General features: G+C 58.3%; 4 protein-coding genes across 5 annotated transcripts; 2 read left to right on the plus strand and 2 right to left on the minus strand.

The window, feature by feature from the left end:
* Positions 1 to 686: 686 nt before the first annotated feature.
* Positions 687 to 5,540, minus strand: TOE1 (target of EGR1, exonuclease). Its single transcript, XM_057425861.1, has 7 exons — positions 5,411 to 5,540; positions 5,299 to 5,339; positions 5,062 to 5,158; positions 4,763 to 4,921; positions 4,184 to 4,443; positions 2,665 to 2,836; positions 687 to 1,628 (listed from the first exon to the last, which is right to left on the minus strand). The coding sequence occupies exons 1-7, from the start codon at positions 5,522 to 5,524 to the stop codon at positions 837 to 839; spliced, it is 1,635 nt and encodes a 544-aa protein (XP_057281844.1). The 5' UTR covers positions 5,525 to 5,540; the 3' UTR covers positions 687 to 836.
* A 289-nt stretch (positions 5,541 to 5,829) lies between these two features.
* On the plus strand, positions 5,830 to 11,142 carry MUTYH (mutY DNA glycosylase). The gene is made up of 15 exons (XM_057425865.1): positions 5,830 to 6,083; positions 6,286 to 6,419; positions 7,194 to 7,233; positions 7,591 to 7,664; positions 7,795 to 7,836; positions 7,913 to 7,984; positions 8,176 to 8,289; positions 8,474 to 8,571; positions 8,853 to 8,997; positions 9,098 to 9,173; positions 9,248 to 9,421; positions 9,628 to 9,773; positions 9,995 to 10,147; positions 10,297 to 10,347; positions 10,564 to 11,142. Exons 1-15 carry the CDS (start codon positions 5,975 to 5,977, stop codon positions 10,666 to 10,668), a joined length of 1,533 nt encoding a protein of 510 aa, XP_057281848.1. The 5' UTR covers positions 5,830 to 5,974; the 3' UTR covers positions 10,669 to 11,142.
* An 844-nt stretch (positions 11,143 to 11,986) lies between these two features.
* On the minus strand, positions 11,987 to 14,464 carry HPDL (4-hydroxyphenylpyruvate dioxygenase like). 2 transcript variants are annotated; one of them, XM_057425862.1, is made up of 2 exons: positions 14,390 to 14,464; positions 11,987 to 13,230 (listed from the first exon to the last, which is right to left on the minus strand). In XM_057425862.1, the coding sequence occupies exon 2, from the start codon at positions 13,217 to 13,219 to the stop codon at positions 12,044 to 12,046; it is 1,176 nt and encodes a 391-aa protein (XP_057281845.1). In that variant the 5' UTR covers positions 13,220 to 13,230; positions 14,390 to 14,464; the 3' UTR covers positions 11,987 to 12,043. The 2 variants fall into 2 exon arrangements, with proteins under 2 accessions (XP_057281845.1, XP_057281846.1); XM_057425863.1 differs by having other exon boundaries at positions 11,987 to 13,166; positions 14,390 to 14,438.
* A 1,374-nt stretch (positions 14,465 to 15,838) lies between these two features.
* LOC130608164 (selenoprotein Pb-like) lies at positions 15,839 to 19,037 on the plus strand. The gene is made up of 5 exons (XM_057425902.1): positions 15,839 to 15,872; positions 16,667 to 16,892; positions 16,996 to 17,208; positions 17,315 to 17,450; positions 18,089 to 19,037. The coding sequence occupies exons 2-5, from the start codon at positions 16,684 to 16,686 to the stop codon at positions 18,353 to 18,355; spliced, it is 825 nt and encodes a 274-aa protein (XP_057281885.1). The 5' UTR covers positions 15,839 to 15,872; positions 16,667 to 16,683; the 3' UTR covers positions 18,356 to 19,037.
* Positions 19,038 to 20,748: the final 1,711 nt, after the last annotated feature.

Raw genomic sequence — 20,748 nt, forward strand, 5'->3', positions numbered from 1 at the left:
TAGAATGGCTCTCCCAAGCGCGTGTTCCAAACCGTGTCTCTTTTTTTAAAAGACAACCCTTTTTTTCCTTCCTGACTTGTGCAGAAGGATAGGAAATAATTATAAGGGCTATAGGGAGTTACCCTACCAGCAGTGACTGAAAGCAGTAACACCTGACTAAACACACATCTTTATGAATGCTCTGCCTGAAGAATGCCTGAAAAGCCCTTCATCTGGCAGAAGCATCACATCTTTCTCCAGTGACTGTTTATAGCCTTTCTCTCAAGCTGGTTGTATGAGTCAACAGCTGGGAGCTTTCAGCTGTGTTTTTGTAGGTAAGACTTTGACCTTTAGCACATGCTCATTTTGAAAAGGTCTATCCCACCCTAAGCCACTGGGTTAAGTGGCAGCATGTGTAAATATAAAGGGAGGAGGCTGGAGCTCTAACATGCCAAGTTTAAGTGGGAAGCTTTGGCCTCCGTCTCCTCCTGTTATCAAGTGATTACCCCCTTCTGCAAGAAGTGAAACCCATGGTAAGGTAGCTAGCATATGGTCTTTCCAGAAGAGCAACGCTAGCTTGTTTTTACAAAACCCACTTTGAGTGCAGGACACTAAACTGAAACTCCCAGCCCTGGGTGCAGCTGAGGAGGTGTGCTTTTCCTCCTCCTCCTCACAGCCCAGCAGGCCAGTAAGGAACAACGGGGAACTCCAAGTGAGAGCATTTTAATGGGTCAGAAGTTAAAACAAAAACAAGAGTAAGAAACTTGCTCCACTTCTTGTCAGTTCTTGATGAAACGAAGAACTTCAAAACTTGAAAGGGAGAAAAAGCCCTCAGTTCAGTGCGGAGTCCTCTAGCTCTATCCACTGCCCCAGGCCACCTTCATCTTCTGGCTGTGAGCTTTGGAAGATTTGGAAAATGAGCTCTTCACTATATGAAGGGGCACTGATTTCCCACTGAGGTACAGTTTATTGTGGCAGTCTGGCAACCAGGGCCCTGCACCAGTGTCTGTGTTTTTTTCTTTCTTGATCATCCAGACATAAGCCATGATATAGCCAGTCATGAATGCATCGAAGCCAGCTCGGTGTGTGCCCCCCTGCGAAGGCAGACCATGGGTTTCCTTTTCCTTTTCTGCAGCACACGCTGCTTCAGTCTCAGGGATGTCAGAGTGATTCACTAAGCCAATCCCAGTGGGAAAGTCTGACTTCCCCTCCGCTTGGTCACTATCAGAGGCATTTCCCTTGGCAGAAGGGCTCACAACAGCTGCTGCCTGGGCAGTAGTTCCTTCTGTGCTCTCCAGATCCTCTTCCCGTTGTGCACTGGTATCTGAGCTGACCTCTGCTTCCATGTCCGTGTTCTCCTCCAGTGGCCTGCCCTCGCACTTGGGTGTGATCTCTGCCAGCACAGTGGCAGCTGGAGGCTCACAGCAGCCCCGTTTTTGTGGTGGTCCCTCCTCCCCATTCTGAACTAGCTCCACTTCTTTCCCTGAGCTTTCCTGTTCCTTTACAGGCTCTCCTATGTTCTTCCGACGCCTGCATTTCTGCTTTCGTTTCTTCCGCTTCTTCTCGCAGATCTTGTCGTCCTCATCAATTATGAGGTCTATGTTATGAGAATGTGGACACTTCACCCCTTTTGGACACCAGCCATAGGCCTAGGGAGAGAAAGAAAGAAGTCTGTAGCTACCAGTGTGCTGGTTAGAGCATCCTGTCACCATAACGTGGAGCAGAGCTAATTATTCCCCTGTACTGAGGGCTTGTGATCCTGTGTCAGGAATGCTGTGTTGTTATGGCTCCACAACATAAATGAAAGGCACTGACAAACTGCAGTGAGTTCAGCAGGCAGCTGTCAACATGCAGCACAAAATGTAGGCTAAGGAAAGTGTGTTTGTTCTGCCTGGAAAAGACAAGGGTAAGGAAATGTGGATATCTAGCTATAGATGGAGGTTATAGAGAAGATGGAGCTAAACTCTTCTGAAGGGAGCACGGGGAGATGCGATGTGGTAAGAGTCAGCGGAAATTCTGACTACGTATTTCAGTAAGTGGTCAAGCACTGGAACAGGGTCCTGGAGGGGGTTTGCAGTCTCCGTCCTTAGACACTTTCAATATTCACTAAACAAAGCTCTGAGCAACACTGAGTTGGTGGTCAGGTAAGAAACTTCCAGAGATCTCCCCAACCTGTGGTGCTCTGTGACAGTAACATCTGGAAGAGCTCCTTTTCTCCTTGAAGCACCTGAAACCAGTTATGATCTGATTAGATGGGCTGTTTACTGCTGTAGCAGCACCAGGACTCAAGATGCTGTGGATCACACCATGTCAGAAGCTGCACAGAGGTAACCTTTTTTTGGTACCTAACTGGGGAGGGAAGAGATGGCATTTCTTTCTCAGAGGACAAACCAAACTAGTTCAGAACTTGCTGCCCTCCCAAGACAGCAATGGGTACCGCTACTCATACCATCACACTGTTTAGGGCCATATAATCTCTTTCTCAATCTTTGTGTGTAATGCAGCCTTGTAGAATTCACTGCCTCTGAACAGAGCATGCTATTGCCTTTTCCATCATGAAGCCATCTGAAGCTTGCAAATCCTTCTTGTACTGTGAAGCAAGAAGGGGAAGTTTGCAGGTGCCTTCCTGCCACTTCTTGCTCTTTCCATGGACCTAGGAAAGAAGCAAGGATTCAAGTTACTTACCGAAAATTTCTCACAGACAGGCACCTTATCTCCCCCTCCCACACTGTGGTTTTCTTCTTCCAGAGAGCAGTGGCGATAGTCAATGTAAATGGACATGTTGGCAGGGTAGTTGCAGAACTCAATGGTGAGGTACTGACTGCTGGAGTCCTTCAGCTTGCAGTTCTCTCGCTTGCTGTAACAAGAGTACACAGTCACTGCAGGTAACTCACTGAAAGTAGCTCAGTGTGGAGCTGGTGCAAACACCCTGCTTTCCACCACATCTCAACTCCCCGAGTTTCCTGCTCTTGAGCTCTAGCCCCACCTTGACAGCTTGCTGGGAAGAAACACAGTCCTTGGCGCACAGCTTTAGTAAGTAGTTGTTTCCGTACTAATTCAAGAGTTGGTTTCTCTTATGCAAACACGCAGGCAGAGACACCAGCATCTCTGGTGAAGCTACAGGAGGAGGACACATGGTTTGATTTTAAGTAGTAAGGGCACTAAGATATGCATTAGTCTTCATCATCTTAATGCATGAAGAAAAAGTCCCCCAAACTGAGGTACCACGTAGAGCATCCCGGAGCCACCACTCAGACAGGTTGAGCCTGAGCAATACAGACAAGAAGGAAACATTTTCCAGGTCATGAGAAAAAGAACTCTTTTTTTGTCCCAAGAGCTGACTAAAAGGCACAAAAGGAAGGCTCCATGGAACCAGATCTGTGGGTCGAAATATTTAAAAGGTCAGTTTAAAAAGTATTTTTGTCTTGTCAAAACACAGCATTCTCATGTTTGAGAACAGCCATCTTGAATGTTTTCAGACCTGTCAAAGTGGCATTTCCTGACATAAAACAGTCACTAAAAATAGTTATTTCTCCTCTACAGAGCGTGACTTCAGTTTAATGGAGATTCAAGGGGTTGTATTGCTGCCAGGGGCTTGTTTATATTGCATGGGGAGCACAAAATGAGCCACCAGACCAACACTTGAAGCAGACAAACGTGTCCTGGAACAAGACAGCAACCCTGACTCGGGAAGGAGATGATGGGGGTCACAGATGGCTGCATGCAAGTGTCACATGCAGGAGGATACGTGACAGAGCAGGTCATCATCAGGAGGTGCAAGGAGCACCCTTTAACAGCACCATCCCTTGCAAAACTGAGTTACAATTACCAGACCCTGCAGGCACCACCCTGTTTTCTCTTGCTCTCTAGCTGTTTTTCAAGTGTCTCTCTCCTGTATGTGTTCCTGCCACCGCTGGGCCAGAGCCATGCAGTGAGTCAGTTAGTCTGCAGTTAGATCAGGGCACTGTGTGGTCAGTCTTCAGTTCTGAAATCCTCTTTCAGCAGCTGCCCACTGAATAGACAAGGTGTATCACAAAAGGCACCCTCATGCACTGAACATCTGCCCTAGAAATGGGGAAAGTCCCTTTCTTCACACAATATAAAGACCCACCTCCCTTGCCTGGAAAAACCAACAACCACACCAACTGCTGATGCTCCATTTGCCTTTCCTCCCACAGGCTTTAAATACCAGAGTCCTACTTACCACTTCTTGTAAGCATACTCCAAGTAGGATGCTACAAAGCGAGTCTCAAACTCTGAAGCATATTTGGTGTCATATATTCCTGCTGGAAACATTTCTGAGAGGTCAGTGGTGAAGGTGCCGAGGCTGTCTGGGAGGTGAGCATAGAAGCACTGGTACAAGAACACCAGATCGATCAGGCCGTTATGGAGAACAAGAGGCTTCTTTGCTCGTATGAGCTCCAGGAAAAAAGTCCGAACGCTTTGGCTCTGGTTCTCATTGCCCTGCAAGAGCAAGGATTAGTCAATGAGCCTGAGCCTTGATTTGCATTGTCCTGGGCAGTCCTCATCCTACTGCAACAGAGCCTACAGCCTTTACTTGCTCTGACCAAACAGAGGCACAAACATTTGGAAGAGCAACTGCAACAAGTGGCAGCCTGGATATAAACCAGCAGGGAGGTGAAGGGGACAGTGTTATGCTTAACTCCAGCATGAGCCCATGTTCACTGGGCAGCTGTGTAAAGGAGTTGCCAGCACCGGGGAATACCAGCAACCCCCCCGGACCGGCGCAAGCCAAGGCAGTGGAAGAGGAGTCACTTTGTACCTTGTCATTCCCCTTGTGGTAAGGGATCCCTTGGGAATACTGCTTATTGAAGTCGAAGCCGTGCTGCACCAGGAACTGCACCGACTGCGGTTCCACGATGTAATCCTCCGTGCAGAGCAGTGTCAGGTTGTAGATCTGGCACAGATACGTGTTCTCAGGCTGCAGAGCAGAGCGTGCAAGGCCATGCAGGGCTACCCACCACAGCCAGCTGCCGAAGGGGCAATTCCATGGAGCACGGGTAGGCAGAGCCCCGCCGCCGCTCCCTCGGGGGGGGGGGGGGGCGGGAACCGAGCACGTACCTTGTCCGGGAGCTGCTTGAAACACGCGACGCCGAGGGACAGGATGGAGCGTGTCCTGGCCGCGCTGCACACCGCCTTGTACCGCTCCTCGATGCACCTGGGCGGCAGGAGAAGGGGAGCTGCCGCCTCCGTCCCACCGCAGGCAGCAAAGCCCGCAAGGGGAAGGGAACCGGGCAACCGGTGCCGGTAAGTCCGGCTGAGCTCCGCCCCCCACCCCCGGTATGCCCGGGCACTCACGGGTTCAGCAGCAACTTCCTGGCGCCGAGGCCGCTCAGCTCCTGCAGGGAGAAACCCGTCAGCGGCGCCGCCGCTCACCCCCACCGCCACCGGTTACCGCGCCCCGCCTCACCGTGTCCACGGCGACGAAGGTGGCGGTGCGCAGCGCCAGCACCATGGAGGGCCACAGCTCCGTGAAGTTGTCGCTCTGCACGTCCACCACCGGCACCCGCCATCGCTGCGACATGGCCGCGCCCGGGACCTCCGCCCGCGCGGCTGCCCGCGCCGCCGAGCTTGCTGCTCACCGCCGTGCCCGGGGCTGCCTGCCCGGTCCCGCCAGCCGCCAGCGGGGATTTTTGTCTCTTCTCCAAAACCCCTTTTCAGCCGAAATTTGTTGTTTAAGTAAACAGGCGCTTACCTGGGGCAACCCCTTGGGGTCCTTCGTGAGGCCGCTGGGACCGGCGAGAGAAGGAAGAAGCCTCGTTTCTCCCCCCGGAGCGCTGATTGGCTCCGGCGAGCGGGAGGTCCCGCCCCTTCTCCCTGGCTGACCGGGAGGGCGTGAGTCAGCCCGCCCCGCGCTTCGCTCCGATTGGCTGAGACGCGGAAAGTGGGCGGGGCGCTGGGAGGGAAACGTTTACCCGGGAAAGTCTCACGTGGCGCCGCCCCGGCTCCCGGTCCCGGCGGGCACCGGCCGGACATGAGCCAGCTCCGGGCCGCGGCCGCCGCCGCCGGGGGGCTCCGGAGGAGCGGCCCGAGGGTGGCCCCTTCTGCGCGGCGGAGCAGGAAGGACGCGTCACCCCGCAGAGGTGCCTGGTGGGGGGTAAGGGGCTTGGGGGACGCGAGGTATCCTCTGCGGGGAGCGGCGCCCCCCGCCTGGGCAGCTGCCGGTGCTCATGCACCCGCAGCGGGTCCGTCGGGGTCCCGCAGGTGGCCCGGTGGTGCTGCATTCGGGCCCCGCAGCCCTTCTGCATCCACGCCCAAGCTTGACCCCGTGCCTCCCCCCGGCAGCGGCCCCAGCTCCAGCGCCGTCCCCGCCGTGCTCCCGGCATCTCTTCAGCGACCCGGCTGAGACCGAGGCCCTGCGCAGCAATCTGCTCGCTTGGTACGATAGGTGCAAGCGGGACCTTCCCTGGAGGACACGGGTAAGGGGGGGCAACTGGAAACCGGGAGGTGTCATGGGGAACCAGCCCCTCTGCCTTAAGGGGGTGTTGCTGAGGTGACCATGGTGTGCAGTGCATTCTGAACTGCATGGAAGATGCTGCTGGAAATGGGATCATGCTCCCAGCCAGTCCTGGCAGTTCTGTAGCTGGTGGTTTGTAGCCAGTCTCGGGGTATAAAGAGCGAAGGAGGACACAGGGTGAGACCACAAGTCTCGAGCATAACCTCCAACTTTTCTTCAGTAACAGTCCAGTTGTCTTTCAGACCCATATTGTTCCTGAATCCATGGCACCTTGCTGCAAGGAAAAGGTTTTCCATGTATTTGCTGTCAGCTGGCCAAGCGTTTTTATTAGTGCTCACCCTGGCAGCAAGTGGCTGGATGGTGATCAGGGTGCTGGGGGTGGGCATCAGCTCTACAGCAACATCTGTCTGAGGGGTGCCGGAACTGCGAGGCCCTTGTGTGGGATTTGCCTGTGACTGCTTCTGTGTAGAGGGGCTTGGATCTGGGGCAGTTCCTCTGGTGGGATTTTGAAGCTCTAAGGTAAACTCTTGCTATGGAATCAGGGAGAAGGTGCTTTGGCTGTCACTTGATCAGCCTGCACTCAGAACCTCTGAGTGCCTGGGGGAGACATTTCCTTTCAGATTCCCATGCAGTGTTCAAACAATACCAAAAGCAATTTTATTTTATACGCAGGTCCCCTCTGCAGTGGGGCCCTGTGTCACCTTGTTTCTCGTATTCTATCTCCTTCCCCTTTCAGGCAGCAACTGAGCCAGATGCTGACAGACGGGCATATGCAGGTGAGGAGCAGAGACTGCACCCTGGTGTGCATGGGGTACCCCACTCCCTGCAGCCTCCTGATGTGGATGTGCAATGTGGCCTGGTGGGGAAATACGGCTTCAGTTCCCATCATTGGAACAAGCTGCCTGGAGTGGCCACGAGAGTCACTGACCCTCCTGGAAAGGTGCTGGAGGGTTGCAGAGCCCACATGGGGCCTGAGGGAGCTCCTGTACGGCAGCCAGTGGGGAGGGTGAAGGATGGGAAGGGGCCCCATTGGTTGGATGTTGGTGTAATGCTTGCAGTCAGTGCTAACACGGCAATAGCAGATGTGCGTGGCATTGATGCCTCTGCTCTGATCCCTGCCATGCTCCCTGCAGTGTGGGTGTCTGAGATCATGCTCCAGCAGACACAGGTGGCTACAGTGATCGACTACTACAACCGCTGGATGCAGGTAACTGCTGCCCTACAGAGTCCTGTGCCCACAGGCTGCCCCTTTGTGCACTTACCCACTTGCTGTGGCAGAACCCTGGCTGCAGAGCACGGCTCTGCTTGTCCCTGACGTCTCTTTCTCTGTAATGCAGAAGTGGCCAACGCTGCAGGCTCTGGCACAGGCATCCCTGGAGGTGAGCACTGCTAGGACCAGGTGTTCTCCCTGCCCTCGTGGCTCTTCCTAACAGTGCACTGTGTCTCTTGGAGCAGGAGGTGAATGAGCTGTGGGCTGGACTTGGCTACTACTCGAGAGGGAAGCGTCTGCAGGAGGCAGCGAGGAAGGTGCCCTGGTGCCGGGTTGTGGGGGGCATCTGTGGTCCATGTGTTGGTGCTGGCTCACAGCTGCCCTGTCTCACTGGGGCTGTGTGCTGCTGCACAAGCCTACAGAGGCTGGGATCCTGTCTTACCGCAGGGAAAGGGGGTCGCACACACATCCCCTGGTTGCTCCCCTGACCTCGTCCCCTCTCTGCCAGGTGGTGTCTGAGCTGGCTGGTCAGATGCCCAGGACAGCTGAGGACCTGCAGAAGCTGCTGCCAGGAGTGGGCCGGTACACGGCAGCAGCCATCGCATCCATCTCGTATGGGCAGGTGAGAGCTGGACATCAGTGGACCCGTGTCCCCTCTCTGCCACCCAGGTCCCGCTGTTGGGTCTCACAAACCAGGGGCTCCCCAGGGCCTTGTGTGCTCCTTCTGTCCCAGGAGCACCCCAGCTGCCTGCCTTGCTGGGAGCACGGGCATCTCCTGGCATGCTAATCCCTGCTCCTTGTCCCAGGCTACTGGTGTTGTGGATGGGAACGTGATCCGGGTCCTGTGCCGGCTGCAGTGCATTGGTGCTGACTCCAGCAGCCCGGCTGTCATTGACCGGCTCTGGTAAGGGGAATGCTCCGTCCCTGCTCCAAGCTGTGGCTGTGGCTGTTGGTGCCCAAGGGCAGGATCACTTGGGAGCCCTGGGCAGCTGAGCCTGCAAAGGGAGAGATCCATGGGGTGCAGAAGCTCTTGGGAAGCAGATGCTACTGGGAATGGTGGGGAAAGGAGCTGTGTTGTTTGTGCCTGCCTGGGATAGAGCATCTACCCTCAGAGGCAGGAGGCAGGCAGAGGTCCTGAGCCCTCTCCCTGCAGAGCCCCACATTGCTCACTGCTGTTTCTTCCAGGGACATGGCCAATGCCCTGGTAGACAGGAGCCGCCCGGGGGATTTTAACCAAGCCCTGATGGAGCTGGGAGCAACTGTGTGTGTGCCCAAGGCCCCACTGTGTGGGGAGTGCCCTGTGAAACAGCACTGCCGAGCACGGCTCAGGGCAAGTATAGCCCCAAAACCAGGCCTTAAGGGGTCACCGTGCATGGGGACAAGGTGGGCTGGTGGATGAGCCTGTGCTTATCCACGTCCCTTCCTTGCAGGTGGAGAAGGAGCTGGCCTCTGCCTCTCAGAAGCTGCTTGGAAAAGCCACCCCATTGCCTGATGTTGAGGACTGTGGTAAGCGCCTGGGAAGACCCCTGATGTGGCTCCTGGGCTGAGCCCTGTGGCGAGTGTTACCTGGGTGTTTGCAGGTGCTGGGGGCTGCTCCCTGTGCCCTCCGGCCGCGGAGCCGTGGGACAGCAGCCTGGGGGTCACCAACTTCCCCCGGAAAGCAGCCAAGAAGCAGCCGCGGGTGGCGCGAGCGGCCACGTGCGTGCTGGAGCGGAGGGGCCTCGAGTACCTCATCGTGCAGAGACCCAGCTCAGGTGATGGGGCTGGGCGGGAGGGGGGCGAAGGCCTCGCACTGCCCCTTCCCACCTGCATGGGGAGCAGAGCAGCCTGGGGGAGGGATGCACCAGTGATGTCCATGCTGCTGGGATGGGGAAGGGGGTCCCTGCAGGTTGTGGTGGGGCTCAGTGTCCCCAGATGTGCCCCTTGGTTGTCTCACATCCCTGCCGTGCACCCTCTCCAGGTCTCCTGGCCGGGCTGTGGGAGTTCCCAAGTCTCCCACTGGCTCAGGATCTACAGGAGGAGAAGCAGAGGGAGGCACTGGCCGAGCACCTCCGGGCCTGGATAGGGCAGCCTGTGGTGGCTGGAGACCTGCAGCTCATCGGAGAGGTGGGCCTGGAGCTGGATGGATGCAGCGCGAGTCCCCTGTGCGCAGCCATGGGGGATTTAGCATGGGGCGAAGAGGGTTCCCCCCTTCCCTGTTGTCATCCCTCCTGAGTCCTGCCCTGCTCCTCAGAGCCTTGGCAGACCTCGTGCACTTGTGGGGGAGCTGTGCAGTGCATCCTCTGCTGCCTGCTGCCCTTTTCATACGTCTTCCCATCCCCTCACAGGTCGTCCACATCTTCTCTCACATCCACCAGACATACGTGGTCTACTCCTTGTCCCTGGATGGGGATGTGACCCTCGACCCTGCCTCATCCCCATCCCGCTGGGTGACAGAGGAGGAATTCCATGCCTCAGCTGTCTCCACAGCTATGAAGAAGGTACTGGGGGCCTCTGGGGCCTTTCCTCCCCTCCCTGAGTCTTCCTGGGCTCCTGGGAGAGCCTCTGTCATCCCCCCAACCTCTGTGGGTGGCCTCAGCTCCAGGACCTGGCTGCTCGTCAGCTCCGGGCTCTCTTGTGCTTCCTTCAGGTCCTGAAAGCGTGTGAGAAGCAGCGAGAGAAGGGGAGCAACCCTGGCCAGGTGAGCATTGCTGGAGGGTGCAGGGGGCCCCAGGAGCTGCTGGGTGTCAGGCTCTGCTGTGTGGTGCTGGAGTCCCCCTGGGGTTTGTGCTGAGGCCAAGGAGCATCCCCGTCCTGGGGCATTGCCCCTGTGTGTCCCCAGTAGCAGGGTCCCCTTCCTCCAGAGGGGATCCATGGGGGCCGTGGGGTTGGGTTGAGCCCTGCTGTGTTTCCACAGGGCTCCAAGAGGAAGCGAGGGGCAAAGGCACAGGGCACAGGCGGCACCAGCCCTGGGACACAGCTCTCCCTCCGCGCCTTTCTCCGGCCACCAACTGCCCCATGATGGCACCTTCAACATGAGACCACCAGAGCCCTGTGCTGCCGTGAGTCCTGCCTGTGGTGTGCGCATGGCATTCCCCTGTATTACTGTGAGCCCAGTTCACAGCCCTGTAACAGTGCCCCGTTCCTTGCAGAATCCACCAGGCTCCCCCATGGGGAGCTGTGCCTTGATGTGGCCCCTATGATACTGGATGTGCCAGGAGCCAGGCTTGCCCTCCTGCCTTGGTTGGAGCCCTCCTGGGCTTATCTGGCTCCATACAACCGCTGCTCCAGCACTGTGGGCTCGTGGCAGCAGGAAGGCTGTGGCCACATTGCTCCTGCAGCCCTGTCTCCGCGTGCACCTCATCTGCCAGGCAGGGATTGTGGATCCTGCTGTCCCCTTCCCGGCCTCCCACAGCCCTTTTTATACACTTGTTTTTACCGAACCTGAGCCACAGGCTTTCTAATAATAAATCTAAAGAGTGTGTGGGTTTTATAAGTGACTTTCTGCCTCTGTTGCACTGTGCCGAGATGTGGGGCAGCCCGTGGTTGAATGTGAGGATGGCCCGCAGGATCTCTGCATCTGGGCAGGGGACAGCAAGGGGTTACTTCATTAATGCACCCATGAATCCCTCAGCTGAGCATTAAGTGCTGGTGACCCCAAATGAGGCACCCAGAGCACCTCTGCAGCGAGGGCAGGCATCAGCCCTGGGCCCTGCTCGGCTCCTGCCCTCTTCCATCAGGCTGTTCCTGTGCTCAGGCCATGGCTTTTCTCTGACTGTGATGCACAGGAGCATCCTTGCAAAGGCACAAGCCTGGGGGGTGGCAGGGACAGGGGCCTGTCCTGGGGGTGTCCAAGGGGCAAGTGGCCTCAATTTAGGGACTGCAGGACTGGGGAAAGCCTGATTTGAGGGTCACTCATCACATCTTAAATGGAAGGAGAGGAGAAAGCAAAGCAGTGCTTGCAAGTTAATTCTTTAATGGAGAGGAGCAAGAGCCCATCACTTGCCCTACACAGGGGCTGGCCATGCTCTGGTGGCAGCCATTGATGAATGGCAGTGTCCATGGCTCCTGCATTATCTGCTCCCCTCTGGCAGCCCCTCATCCCCCTATGGGGTGGGAGTTGCTGTGCCAGCAGTGTTCATAGCCGTGCAGAGCAAGTCTCATTAAGTTAACATGAAATGAAGGAAGAGTTCTTCACGTGAGGTCAATAAATCACTGGGAACCCAGGGAAGAGAGAAATCACCCTCCATCATGGGGGATGCTCAGAGTCTGGGCATGGCCCTGAGCCATGTGCTCCCACATGAAGCTGGCTCTGGCTTGATCTGCAGCCGTCCCTGTATTGCCCCAGGGATGGACCAGAGAGGATGAGGAGCTGAAGGAGGACCACAGCGTTGCCACTACTGCTGCTGGTCCATATAGATCTGCACAGCTTTCCACAGTGCCCGTATATTGCCTTCCCCGAAGCCTGGTGCTCCCCGCCGGTCAATGAGCTCCAGGAAGAAAGTCTCTTCAGAGAAGATGGGATGGGTGAAGATCTGCATCAGATACTCCTGGGAAGGACTCTCTGCAGCATCAATGCCCTTGTCCCTGGGTGCTGTGGTGTCCAGCAGGATGCCCAGCTCTGCCAGTGTGTGTGGGTCCTGCCCGGCCCCTTGGATCTCCTCTGCTTTGCCATCCTGGCTGTAGTAGGTGCCTGGGGGTGTAAAGAACCTCGCTCCCCACTGCTGCAACGTCCTGGTCGTGGTAACAATGTCAGTGGTGCGGAGGCCTATGTGCTGGATCCCGGCCCCACCGTGCTGCTCTAGGAAGGTGTCGACTTGGTTGGTGCCATCCTTGGAGAGGGACTCAGCGAGGACGAGCTTGCAGCCGTGTCCTGGGGCACCCTGGGCGCTCTGCAGTGCACGGAGCAGCATCCCCGTCCCCTGCCCCCCAAGCACATACCCCTTCTCTGGCCTCTCCTTCGGGTTCAGCAGGAAGCGTCGGAAGCCGAAGCAGCGCTGGTACCAGTCCAGAGCTGCCCGCGTACCGCCCCGCCGGCACACGTACGTGATGTGGTCGAAGTCGGTGATCTCGATCCCATCCCCTGTGGCCGAGGATGCTCCTTGGATGGGCTGGAAGCCGGGCAGGAAGGGTCCCCGGTAGCAGGATCGGTCCAGAAGGGTATGGCTGATGTTGCCCACAATGGAGCTCACCACCCCATAGGTGACGGACCCGCCGTCATCCCTCACCTCGGTGGGAGGCACTGGCACAGAGCATCCCTGGCTCTGCAGCTGCCTGCAGAGCCCCGGCACATCGTCCACCTCGAAGCAGACATTGGAGGCTGTGCCCAAGGTGGGCCGGGGGTCCACGTCGTAGAGGAATTCATGGGAAGAATCAGTGGCAGGTGCTGGGTTCAGGCGCTCATTGAGGAGGAAGACGGCGCATCCCCGGCACAGAGCCAGCTGCCGGACCCGCGACGTCTCCCGCATGGCTATGGGCTGGAAGCGGAAGGTGTTGGCCAGGTCCTGGGCCCAGCCCTGCCTGTAGGGCACGTGGAGAGAGATGAAGAAGGGGCGGCTCAGTGAGGCTGCCATGGCTGGTCAGGCTGTGGGGAGGATGCATGGGGTCAGGGGGGTTTGTTGGTCACGGGAAGCAGTCATTCCCCACCTTGCACAGAGCCTGAGTGCATTTGCAAGCACTGATGCACGTAAATCTGCACCCCTTAAAAGAGTGTATTTAAAATAAGTGGGTCTCACAAGCCAATGCACTCTGTGTAAGGGCACCCAGCTTTAGACCACCTGCAAAGAGCTGCCCAAAGATGCCAAACCATCCCACCACCCCTTTGCTATGCTGCCCGACTGCACATCTGTGCCTGGGGTCGCACAGGAGGAAAGCCCTGAGCCTTGGCTGCAGTCCTGCTGGAGCCCTTTGCCCCTCAAGGATGCTGCAAGGAGGCTGGGGGTAATTGGGGTGAAGGAGATGTGCTGCATGTGTAAGCAAGACTACAGGGACACGGGTTGGGCAGGGAGAGAATGTTCTGTTCCAGCACCAGCAACGTGGAGGATGGACTGGTAAATAGGGAGCTACACTCTGGTTACAGCTAAAGGGCTCTTGTGCCTGTAGTGTCCACAAATGGTGGGGGTGAGCAGCAGGATCACTGATGTGCTCTCCCCTCCCCAACGAGGACAGTGCGGAGCTACTGTGCTCCCTGCAACAGGCTCGGGGCCGTGACCTCGCTTTAGGGTGCAGTGGGTGAAAGAGAAGAGACACTGCAGGAAAAGTGGCCTGCCTCCCCACACACATACCCATCACTACAAAGAAGGGAAAATGCTCTGTCCAAAACCCCACTCGGCATCGCCTCCCTGCAGCATGCCACTGAGGCTTCCTCACCCCACCGAGGTGCACTGGGGGGGGGGGAGCTGCTTAAACATCCCCTTCCACCAGCCCCCACAAGAGGCACAGGCAGGGCACCGGGCTCTGCCACGCTGGGGCTGCAACCCCCAACTGCCACGGGGGAGCAGGGGCCAGCGGAGCCCCGGTGGGACCCTCGGCTGCTCCACAGCACCATGGGGAGCAGGGTCCTTGCTGAGGTGAGCGCATGGGCAGGGGCCGGACGGCGCGGGCTCCCTCCTGCCTGCCCTCCCTCCGCTCTGCTCCCGCTCCCACCGCCGCCTGTCCCAGCCCTTGCCCTGTGTCCTCTCCCCCCCCCCCCCGCCACCCGCCCGCCCCACGGGGCCCCGGTTCGCCCTCGGCCTGCGGCTCACCGGGGTCAAGGCTGCGGGCGAAGGGGATGCCGGGCAGCGCCGGCCCCGGAGGCGGTTCAGTTCGCTCCTCCCCGGCATGCAACTGGCCGGGCTGGGGACCGGGAAGGGAGCTGGCGGTGCACGGGAATGGCTTCCCGGGGGGATGAGTCGGTGGAGGCTGTGTCGGCACGGCGTGGGAGCTGCTCTGGCTCGTGTAAAGCCAGGCATGTGCGGCGGCTGGACGCTAAGGGTGCTGACAGCGCGTACAGCCTGTTTGCAGGGCAGAAACCAGGCTGATAACCACACGCACCGCGGCCACCGGCCCCGGGGTGAGCAAAGGGAGAGAGGAGCCCGTGGTGGCTTGGGGTCCCCTGGGACTGGAGGTGAAACGGCCCGTGGCTGTGCTGGGTCATTCCTGACAGCGGGAATCCTGCTGGGTCAGGACTCGCAGTGTGGGATGTGCGTCCCTGCTCAGTGCTGGGTGCTTCGCAGTGCGCAGGGAACCCGGACTGGCCTGGGGGGAGCAGTGTGCATGTGAAGGGTGACAGGGTCTGACATCGGTCATGGGACGGGGCTGCACCAGGTTGACCCCGGACCACAGCCCATGGCCTCACGTCCTTGCTGACGTGCCTGAGCCCCTCCAGCCCCGGCAGCAATTCCCTGCTGCTTATGGCTGTTTTCAGAAGACTGTCTCCCCCCTTTATGTGTCTGGGCCGTGCTGCTGCCCCCACTGTGTCTGCTCCGGCCTTATCATGTTTTTGTGGAGAGCACAGGTACGATAAAACTGCTCAAATATTTGTGGAGACATCTATGTGTGACCAGAGAGGAGAGCTCCTCCTGCTCGCCTGAGGGGCAGAATCCACTGGTGCTGATTTCCCAAGGGAATGCAGGCTTTTCACACCACCGCAGCCCCCTCAGCGTGGGGCTGGGCAGGAGGCATGAGACTGGACACTGGGGGCTTGCTGTGGGGCCAGGCACAGTGGGGTCTAAGAGCAGTCGTGGCGCAGTGCAGCAGGACAGCATGGCCTTTGGGGTGGCATCCTGCAGGGCAGGGAGCTGTGGCACCCCAGGGGTGCGGGTCCTGCAGCCCTTCGCTGCAAGCAGTGCCCTTGGCAATGCCCCCAGTGCTCCTGTGCCCGTGGGGGGGGGGGGGGGGGGGGGGGGGTCGAGCGGCCGTGACCATCTTTTCCCTGCGGCACTGCCTGGCACCCTCTGCTCCAGCCCAGCACCAGGCACCGCTTTGCCCCAGCGAGGCTGGGGCTGGCTGCAGCAGCAGGACCCCGAGGCTGCGTGGCACCGAGCGGGACAGTGCCTGCCTTGTTGCCGTCCCCCGAGGCAGGCGGCGGTGGCCGGGGCGCCGTCCCCTCTCCAGCCAAACTCCTCTCCTCCCTCCTGGGCGGGGAGAGTGGACAAGAGATAAAAGGGAGATCAGGGCCGGGTGGGCATTGCCAGGAGCCGCTGGAGCCACCAGGAGGGAGGTCCGGCCGGAGGACAGCAGTGAGAAGTGCGGTACTGGGGCCCGTTCTCATGGGGGAGAGGGCTGGGGGTTGGGGGTAGATGCATCTATCCATCTTGAACAAACCCTGCAGCCCCCTGCTCCCGCTCCGGCCCCGTGTCCTCCCCCTGCCCATTAAATGTGGATGCTGGAGGGATGCCCGTATTTCTTTGGGTGGGCTGGGTTAGGTGGGCTGTGAGAGGAAGGGGCTTCAGGCAGATATTAGGGAGCAGGGGTTTGAAGGCTCTGTGCATCCCTAAAGTGCTTCGTGGGGAGCCAAAGACTCTCAAGGTGACCTGAAGGTGAAACCATCCTAGTCCCAGTAACTCCCCACTGGTAGCCGAGGTGTCAGGGGCTGCATCCCTGCCTGCCTCTGGGACAAAGACAGACCCCTAGCTGAGGTTGGGCTTGGGCTTTGGGGTCAGCGGGGTGGAGAAGACCCACGGGGGAGGGAGCAGGACCTTCATCCCCTAATAGATGGAGCGATTGCTTGGTGCTGAGGGCAGATGGGGACACTCAGCTGTGGCAGTGGGTGCCCACTGAAGACTGCAGTGAGGGTGCTGTGTTTGTCAGGAGCTGGGCACCACGATTCCCTCACCCCATCCCCTTTTTGTTTTCTCCCACAACGCGTGGTTTCCAGCTCCCAGTGCTGTGCTGGGACCAGTCCAACACTGCCCGCCAGTCTCTGTTTGTCCTGGAGGGGGGTGCATGGAGAGAGTTGGGATTGTAGTGAGGCTGGGAGGACCCCATCCTGTTGAGCCCTGGGGCAGAGGGGACACTAATGCCCTGTTCCCCCCTGCCAGGGGGTCCAGGGTCCAGGATGGGGCTGCTGGTGCTGGCCCTGGCTGCCTGGCTAGGGCTGGGGCTGGTCTCAGCCTCCGAAGGGGCAGACAACAGCAGTCGGCTCTGCCAGGAGGCACCGGTGTGGAGCATCAATGGCTTGAGCCCCATGGAGGGGGCTATGGGGCAGGTGACAGTGGTGGCTCTGCTGAAGGCCAGCTGACACTTCTGCCTGCAGCAGGCCCGCAGGTGAGCCCTGCTCCCCTACCCCAAACCCAGCCCTGCTGTACTGGGGGACAGCATCACAGCCCCCCACCCTGGCACCCCCATCCCATTGCCTCCATCCCCACAGCCTCGGGGGCCTGCGGGACAAGCTGGCCCGGCGGGGCGCAGTCGATGTCCGCTACATGATCGTCAATGAGAAGGCACCGCTCTCCCGCGCCATGTTCCGGGAGCTGGAGCGCCAGGCCCCCCTGGGCATCCCCGTCTTCCAGCCGGAGCCGGAGGACCCCGATGTCTGGCAGGTCCTTGGGGGTGACAAGGATGACTTCCTTGTCTATGACCGGTGAGTGTGCCCCATCTCGGCTGGGGCTTTCCTGGTTATGGGGTGTTTGATGGGCTTCCAAAAGCTCCCCCCATGGCTTGAGCTGGACCGTGGTGTCTCCCTGCAGGTGTGGCCGCCTGGCTTTCCACATCCAGCTGCCCTACAGCTTCCTCCACTTCCCTTATGTGGAGTCGGCCATCCGCTTCACCCACAGCAAGGACTTCTGTGGCAACTGCTCCCTCTACGCCAACACCACCCAGCAGGTAAGGAGCAGGGATGCTCGCTGGAGCCGGCTCCCTTCTCTCCTCTGGCATTGCACATCAACCTTATCTTCATGTCAGGGACAGCTCCGGGTTGGCAGCCACACTCAGCTGTGGTTGAGAGGGAAGGTGATGAGAGGTCTGGAGTAAGGGCACTTAAATAGGTCAGAGCTTTCAAGTGGAGAAGGAGTGGACTAATGGGGTCATAGCTCAGGTCTGGAAGAGCTAACTAGGGTTGTGGCTGTTCTGATGTAAGAAAGGGGCAGGCTGTGGACCAGAGGTGGCACACTCAGAGCGATAGAAGGGACATAGCTCTGGGCTCGGCAGGTAATTGCTCACTTCCTAGGAAAAAATCCATCTGGAAATATTAAATGCAAAGTCCCTTTCCTGGCTCAGGAATTCCTTCGACCACAGACAACTTGAGCCAAGGGATGTAGGTACAGAGGCTTCTACTCTATGTGCTCCAGCCTCTCCTGTCCTCTCTGGGTCAGGCCTGCAAAGCCTTTGCTCTGACCCGTGCAGCCTTCTGTATGATGGGTGCTCCTCCACCTCCACCCCAGCTCAGATTTGTGCTTGCAGGGTCACTGCAGGGCTCTGCGTGCGCTCACACCCTGCACTAGCCCTTGTGTTGCTCTCCTCAGGCTAACAGCACCACGGAGGCCCCTGCAACCCTGAGCCCGCTTCCCAAACCAAAGGGGAAGGAGACGGAGACCCCCATCCACCAGCACAACCCCGTCCATCCTCACCATCACCACGGGGTCAGCAGCGAGAGAGCCACAGACCCAAGTGGGGACCACGAACGTGCCACCCATGCTCACCACCACGATGGGGACCATGGCCAGCCCCATGGAGACCATGGCCAGCCCCATCATGAGGGGAAGAAGCAGAAGGAGGCAAATAAGCACTAAACCAGGGTGGGCAGCCTTGCAGAACCCAGTAGTGTGCAGACCATGCCAGCTCGCTTCCCAGAGGCACGAAAGGACTTGCTTTGGGCTGCTCATCACTAGCAGTATTGGTATAACCCCCTCCAGCATCCCCCATGTGGGTCATTGCTCCCATCCTGTGACCAGGGATGAAAATCCCCCTCCGACCTTGCAGGGTGCCACATGCTCAGCCCCAGGGCTCAGTTCTGAGCCCTCCTCCACCCCTGCCTGCCTTTCCGTGCTTCATGAAGCCTGCTGTGCAAACCGGGATGTCCCGGTCGCTGCTGGCTGACACCGCACGGGGCAGCAGGACAGGGGTGGAAGGGCCAGAGCTGGGGTGGGAGCAGCACTGCTGGCACATTCTGCCCATCCTTGGCACCCCTGGGTGTCCTGGAGCGAGGGGAGGGAGAGTGTGTGCCCCGCAAGGTGTGATCCCAGGGGATGCGGGCACCAGTCGCAGGTCCCCATGGTCTAAACCCTGTACCCCCATAGCTGCCACTTTCTGGGGACCCCCAAGCCTTGCACACGGGTATGTGCAGTGGTGATGGGCGGCCGCAAGATGGTGGCCTTGTCCCCTCGTGAAGACCTAGGGGCTGTATCAAGGACCCACTGCCCCGGGAGGACGGGGTGAGGATGCTGGGGTCTCTGCTGTGGGAGATCGGAAGATGATACGAATATTCGGAGTGAATAAAGCCTCTGTGAAGCGAACCCTGCTCAGCCTGGTCTCTGGTGGGGCTCCTTCTCCAGAGATCGTAGGAAGCTCACCCAGGACAGGCTGGCCCTGGGCTTTTTGGTGGGCACAGGGCACACATCTTTGGGGGATGTGGACCCCATAGAGCTGGCAGTGATTTGCATTCCCTTGTGCAGAGGTAAAGGGGTCGAAGATCAAAGAGACCCCATCTCTTCTTACCTTCTGGATACGTCCTCCTGCTTAGTGCCCCCCAGGGCAGGGCATTCACCTGCACTGCAAAGGGGGAAGTTTGGCCGGACACCTCAATCCCCGGTTTGTAGGTGTGATGTCGGGGTGCCTGCCCTGAGCTGCTGTTGTGGGGCCAAAGTTCCCACACACAGTCCAAAGTCATCTTGGGCATCTTGGCTCCAGTGCCCAGACCAGCCCCCACTGTGAGCATATTGTGGAGCTCCCCAGCCCTCAAGTTGCGTGCACCCCGGTAGGCACCCTGGGCTGCCCCATGCCTTCAACTCCAGCCCCATAGCACTTCACTCCAGCTCAATCCATTATCCCAAACAGCCTCACTCAATGCCTGCCATGAACTCTCCATCTCTCAAGGCTCCACAGCCTTAGCGAGGAGCAGAGATGTCTTTTCTGCTCAGTGTTATGCGGTGCCATGTGTGGTACGTGTCGGGCTGATGCTCTGAGCTGGATTTCTGCACCCCTACACCCTGTCTCTGCAGGGAATGCTCTACCCAGTGACTGGTGAATGCTCTACCCAGCCAGGGTGAAGAGGAGCTGTTCCTCACGGGAATGAGAACAACGGGATCAGGTTGGTCTTCCTCACCAGCCCAGGGGAGCCAGACAGGCTCTCCTATGGGTTGCTGGCTGAGCCTCTGTTCCCCTTCATCTCTCTTGCTCCCTCCCTCCTCCTCCTCCTCCCCCTTCCTCCTCTACCTGCTCCAGCAGCCACAAGGGCACCTCTGTCTGCCGCTCCTGCCATCAATATCGAGGTTATCTTTTTCTTCTGGCAGCTGCTGTAATTGAAACAAAGCAGGCCGGGCCTCACGGGCTCCGCTGCTCTCACTCATTTTGCCGGTGCTGCTGAGACAACCAATTCATCTTATCCATGCGTGGCTGGCCTCTTTTCCTCCAGATCCAGGCAGAGCCCTCTCCCCTCCACGGCTGGTGGGAGCAGTCTGCTGCATGCTGCTCTGACCCAGCCTCCCGTCCATGGCGTGCAGCAGCTGGGTGCTGGCCACCCGCAGGAGATGCCACAGGGGGGAGAGGTGTGCACTGGAATGATGCTGATGACTTTTCTCTCTTTCTTTTGCCTTCGGATGCTTCCTCAGCCCTTTTGTTAAACTCCACATCCGTTCCTTGCACAGCTCCTAAAGGCTCCTGTCAAGGAGGTGACAGGTGATGAGCAGGACATACATAGATTTGCATTCCCTTGCTAATGACCAGATCTGCAATTAGCAGTGGCCCACATAGGGATAACGTCTGGCGCTGGGTGGGCAGTCCAGTGGCACTTCATTACCTCCCAGCAGATGAACTTCCAGCCCTAAAGGCTTGGGTTGGTATTTTGCTTCAGGTGTTGAAATTGAAGCTTGGGAAAGAGCTGTGACACTGTTAGGGTGAAGTCCTACACGTCTGAGTAATGGCAAAGGTTGAGCGTAAAGCTGATGCTGCTCCATATAGTATTGTC

Source organism: Pezoporus wallicus, unplaced genomic scaffold (genome assembly GCF_028554395.1).
Source record: "Pezoporus wallicus isolate ANWC-B61680 ecotype Strahan unplaced genomic scaffold, APGP_CSIRO_Pwel_v1 contig_13480, whole genome shotgun sequence".
Classification (NCBI taxonomy): domain Eukaryota; kingdom Metazoa; phylum Chordata; class Aves; order Psittaciformes; family Psittacidae; genus Pezoporus; species Pezoporus wallicus.

Coding starts and splice junctions, on each gene's coding strand:
- TOE1 (XM_057425861.1), bottom strand. CDS start 5,524: ATGTCGCAGCGATGGCGGGTGCCGGTGGTGGACGTGCAGAGCGACAAC. Junction 5,159..5,298: donor AGGAAGTTGCTGCTGAACCC/GTGAGTGCCCGG, acceptor CCTGCCGCCCAG/GTGCATCGAGGAGCGGTACA. Junction 1,629..2,664: donor CTGTCTGTGAGAAATTTTCG/GTAAGTAACTTG, acceptor TTCTCTCCCTAG/GCCTATGGCTGGTGTCCAAA.
- MUTYH (XM_057425865.1), top strand. CDS start 5,975: ATGAGCCAGCTCCGGGCCGCGGCCGCCGCCGCCGGGGGGCTCCGGAGG. Junction 9,174..9,247: donor GCCTGATGTTGAGGACTGTG/GTAAGCGCCTGG, acceptor GGGTGTTTGCAG/GTGCTGGGGGCTGCTCCCTG. Junction 9,422..9,627: donor CGTGCAGAGACCCAGCTCAG/GTGATGGGGCTG, acceptor CACCCTCTCCAG/GTCTCCTGGCCGGGCTGTGG.
- HPDL (XM_057425862.1), bottom strand. CDS start 13,219: ATGGCAGCCTCACTGAGCCGCCCCTTCTTCATCTCTCTCCACGTGCCC.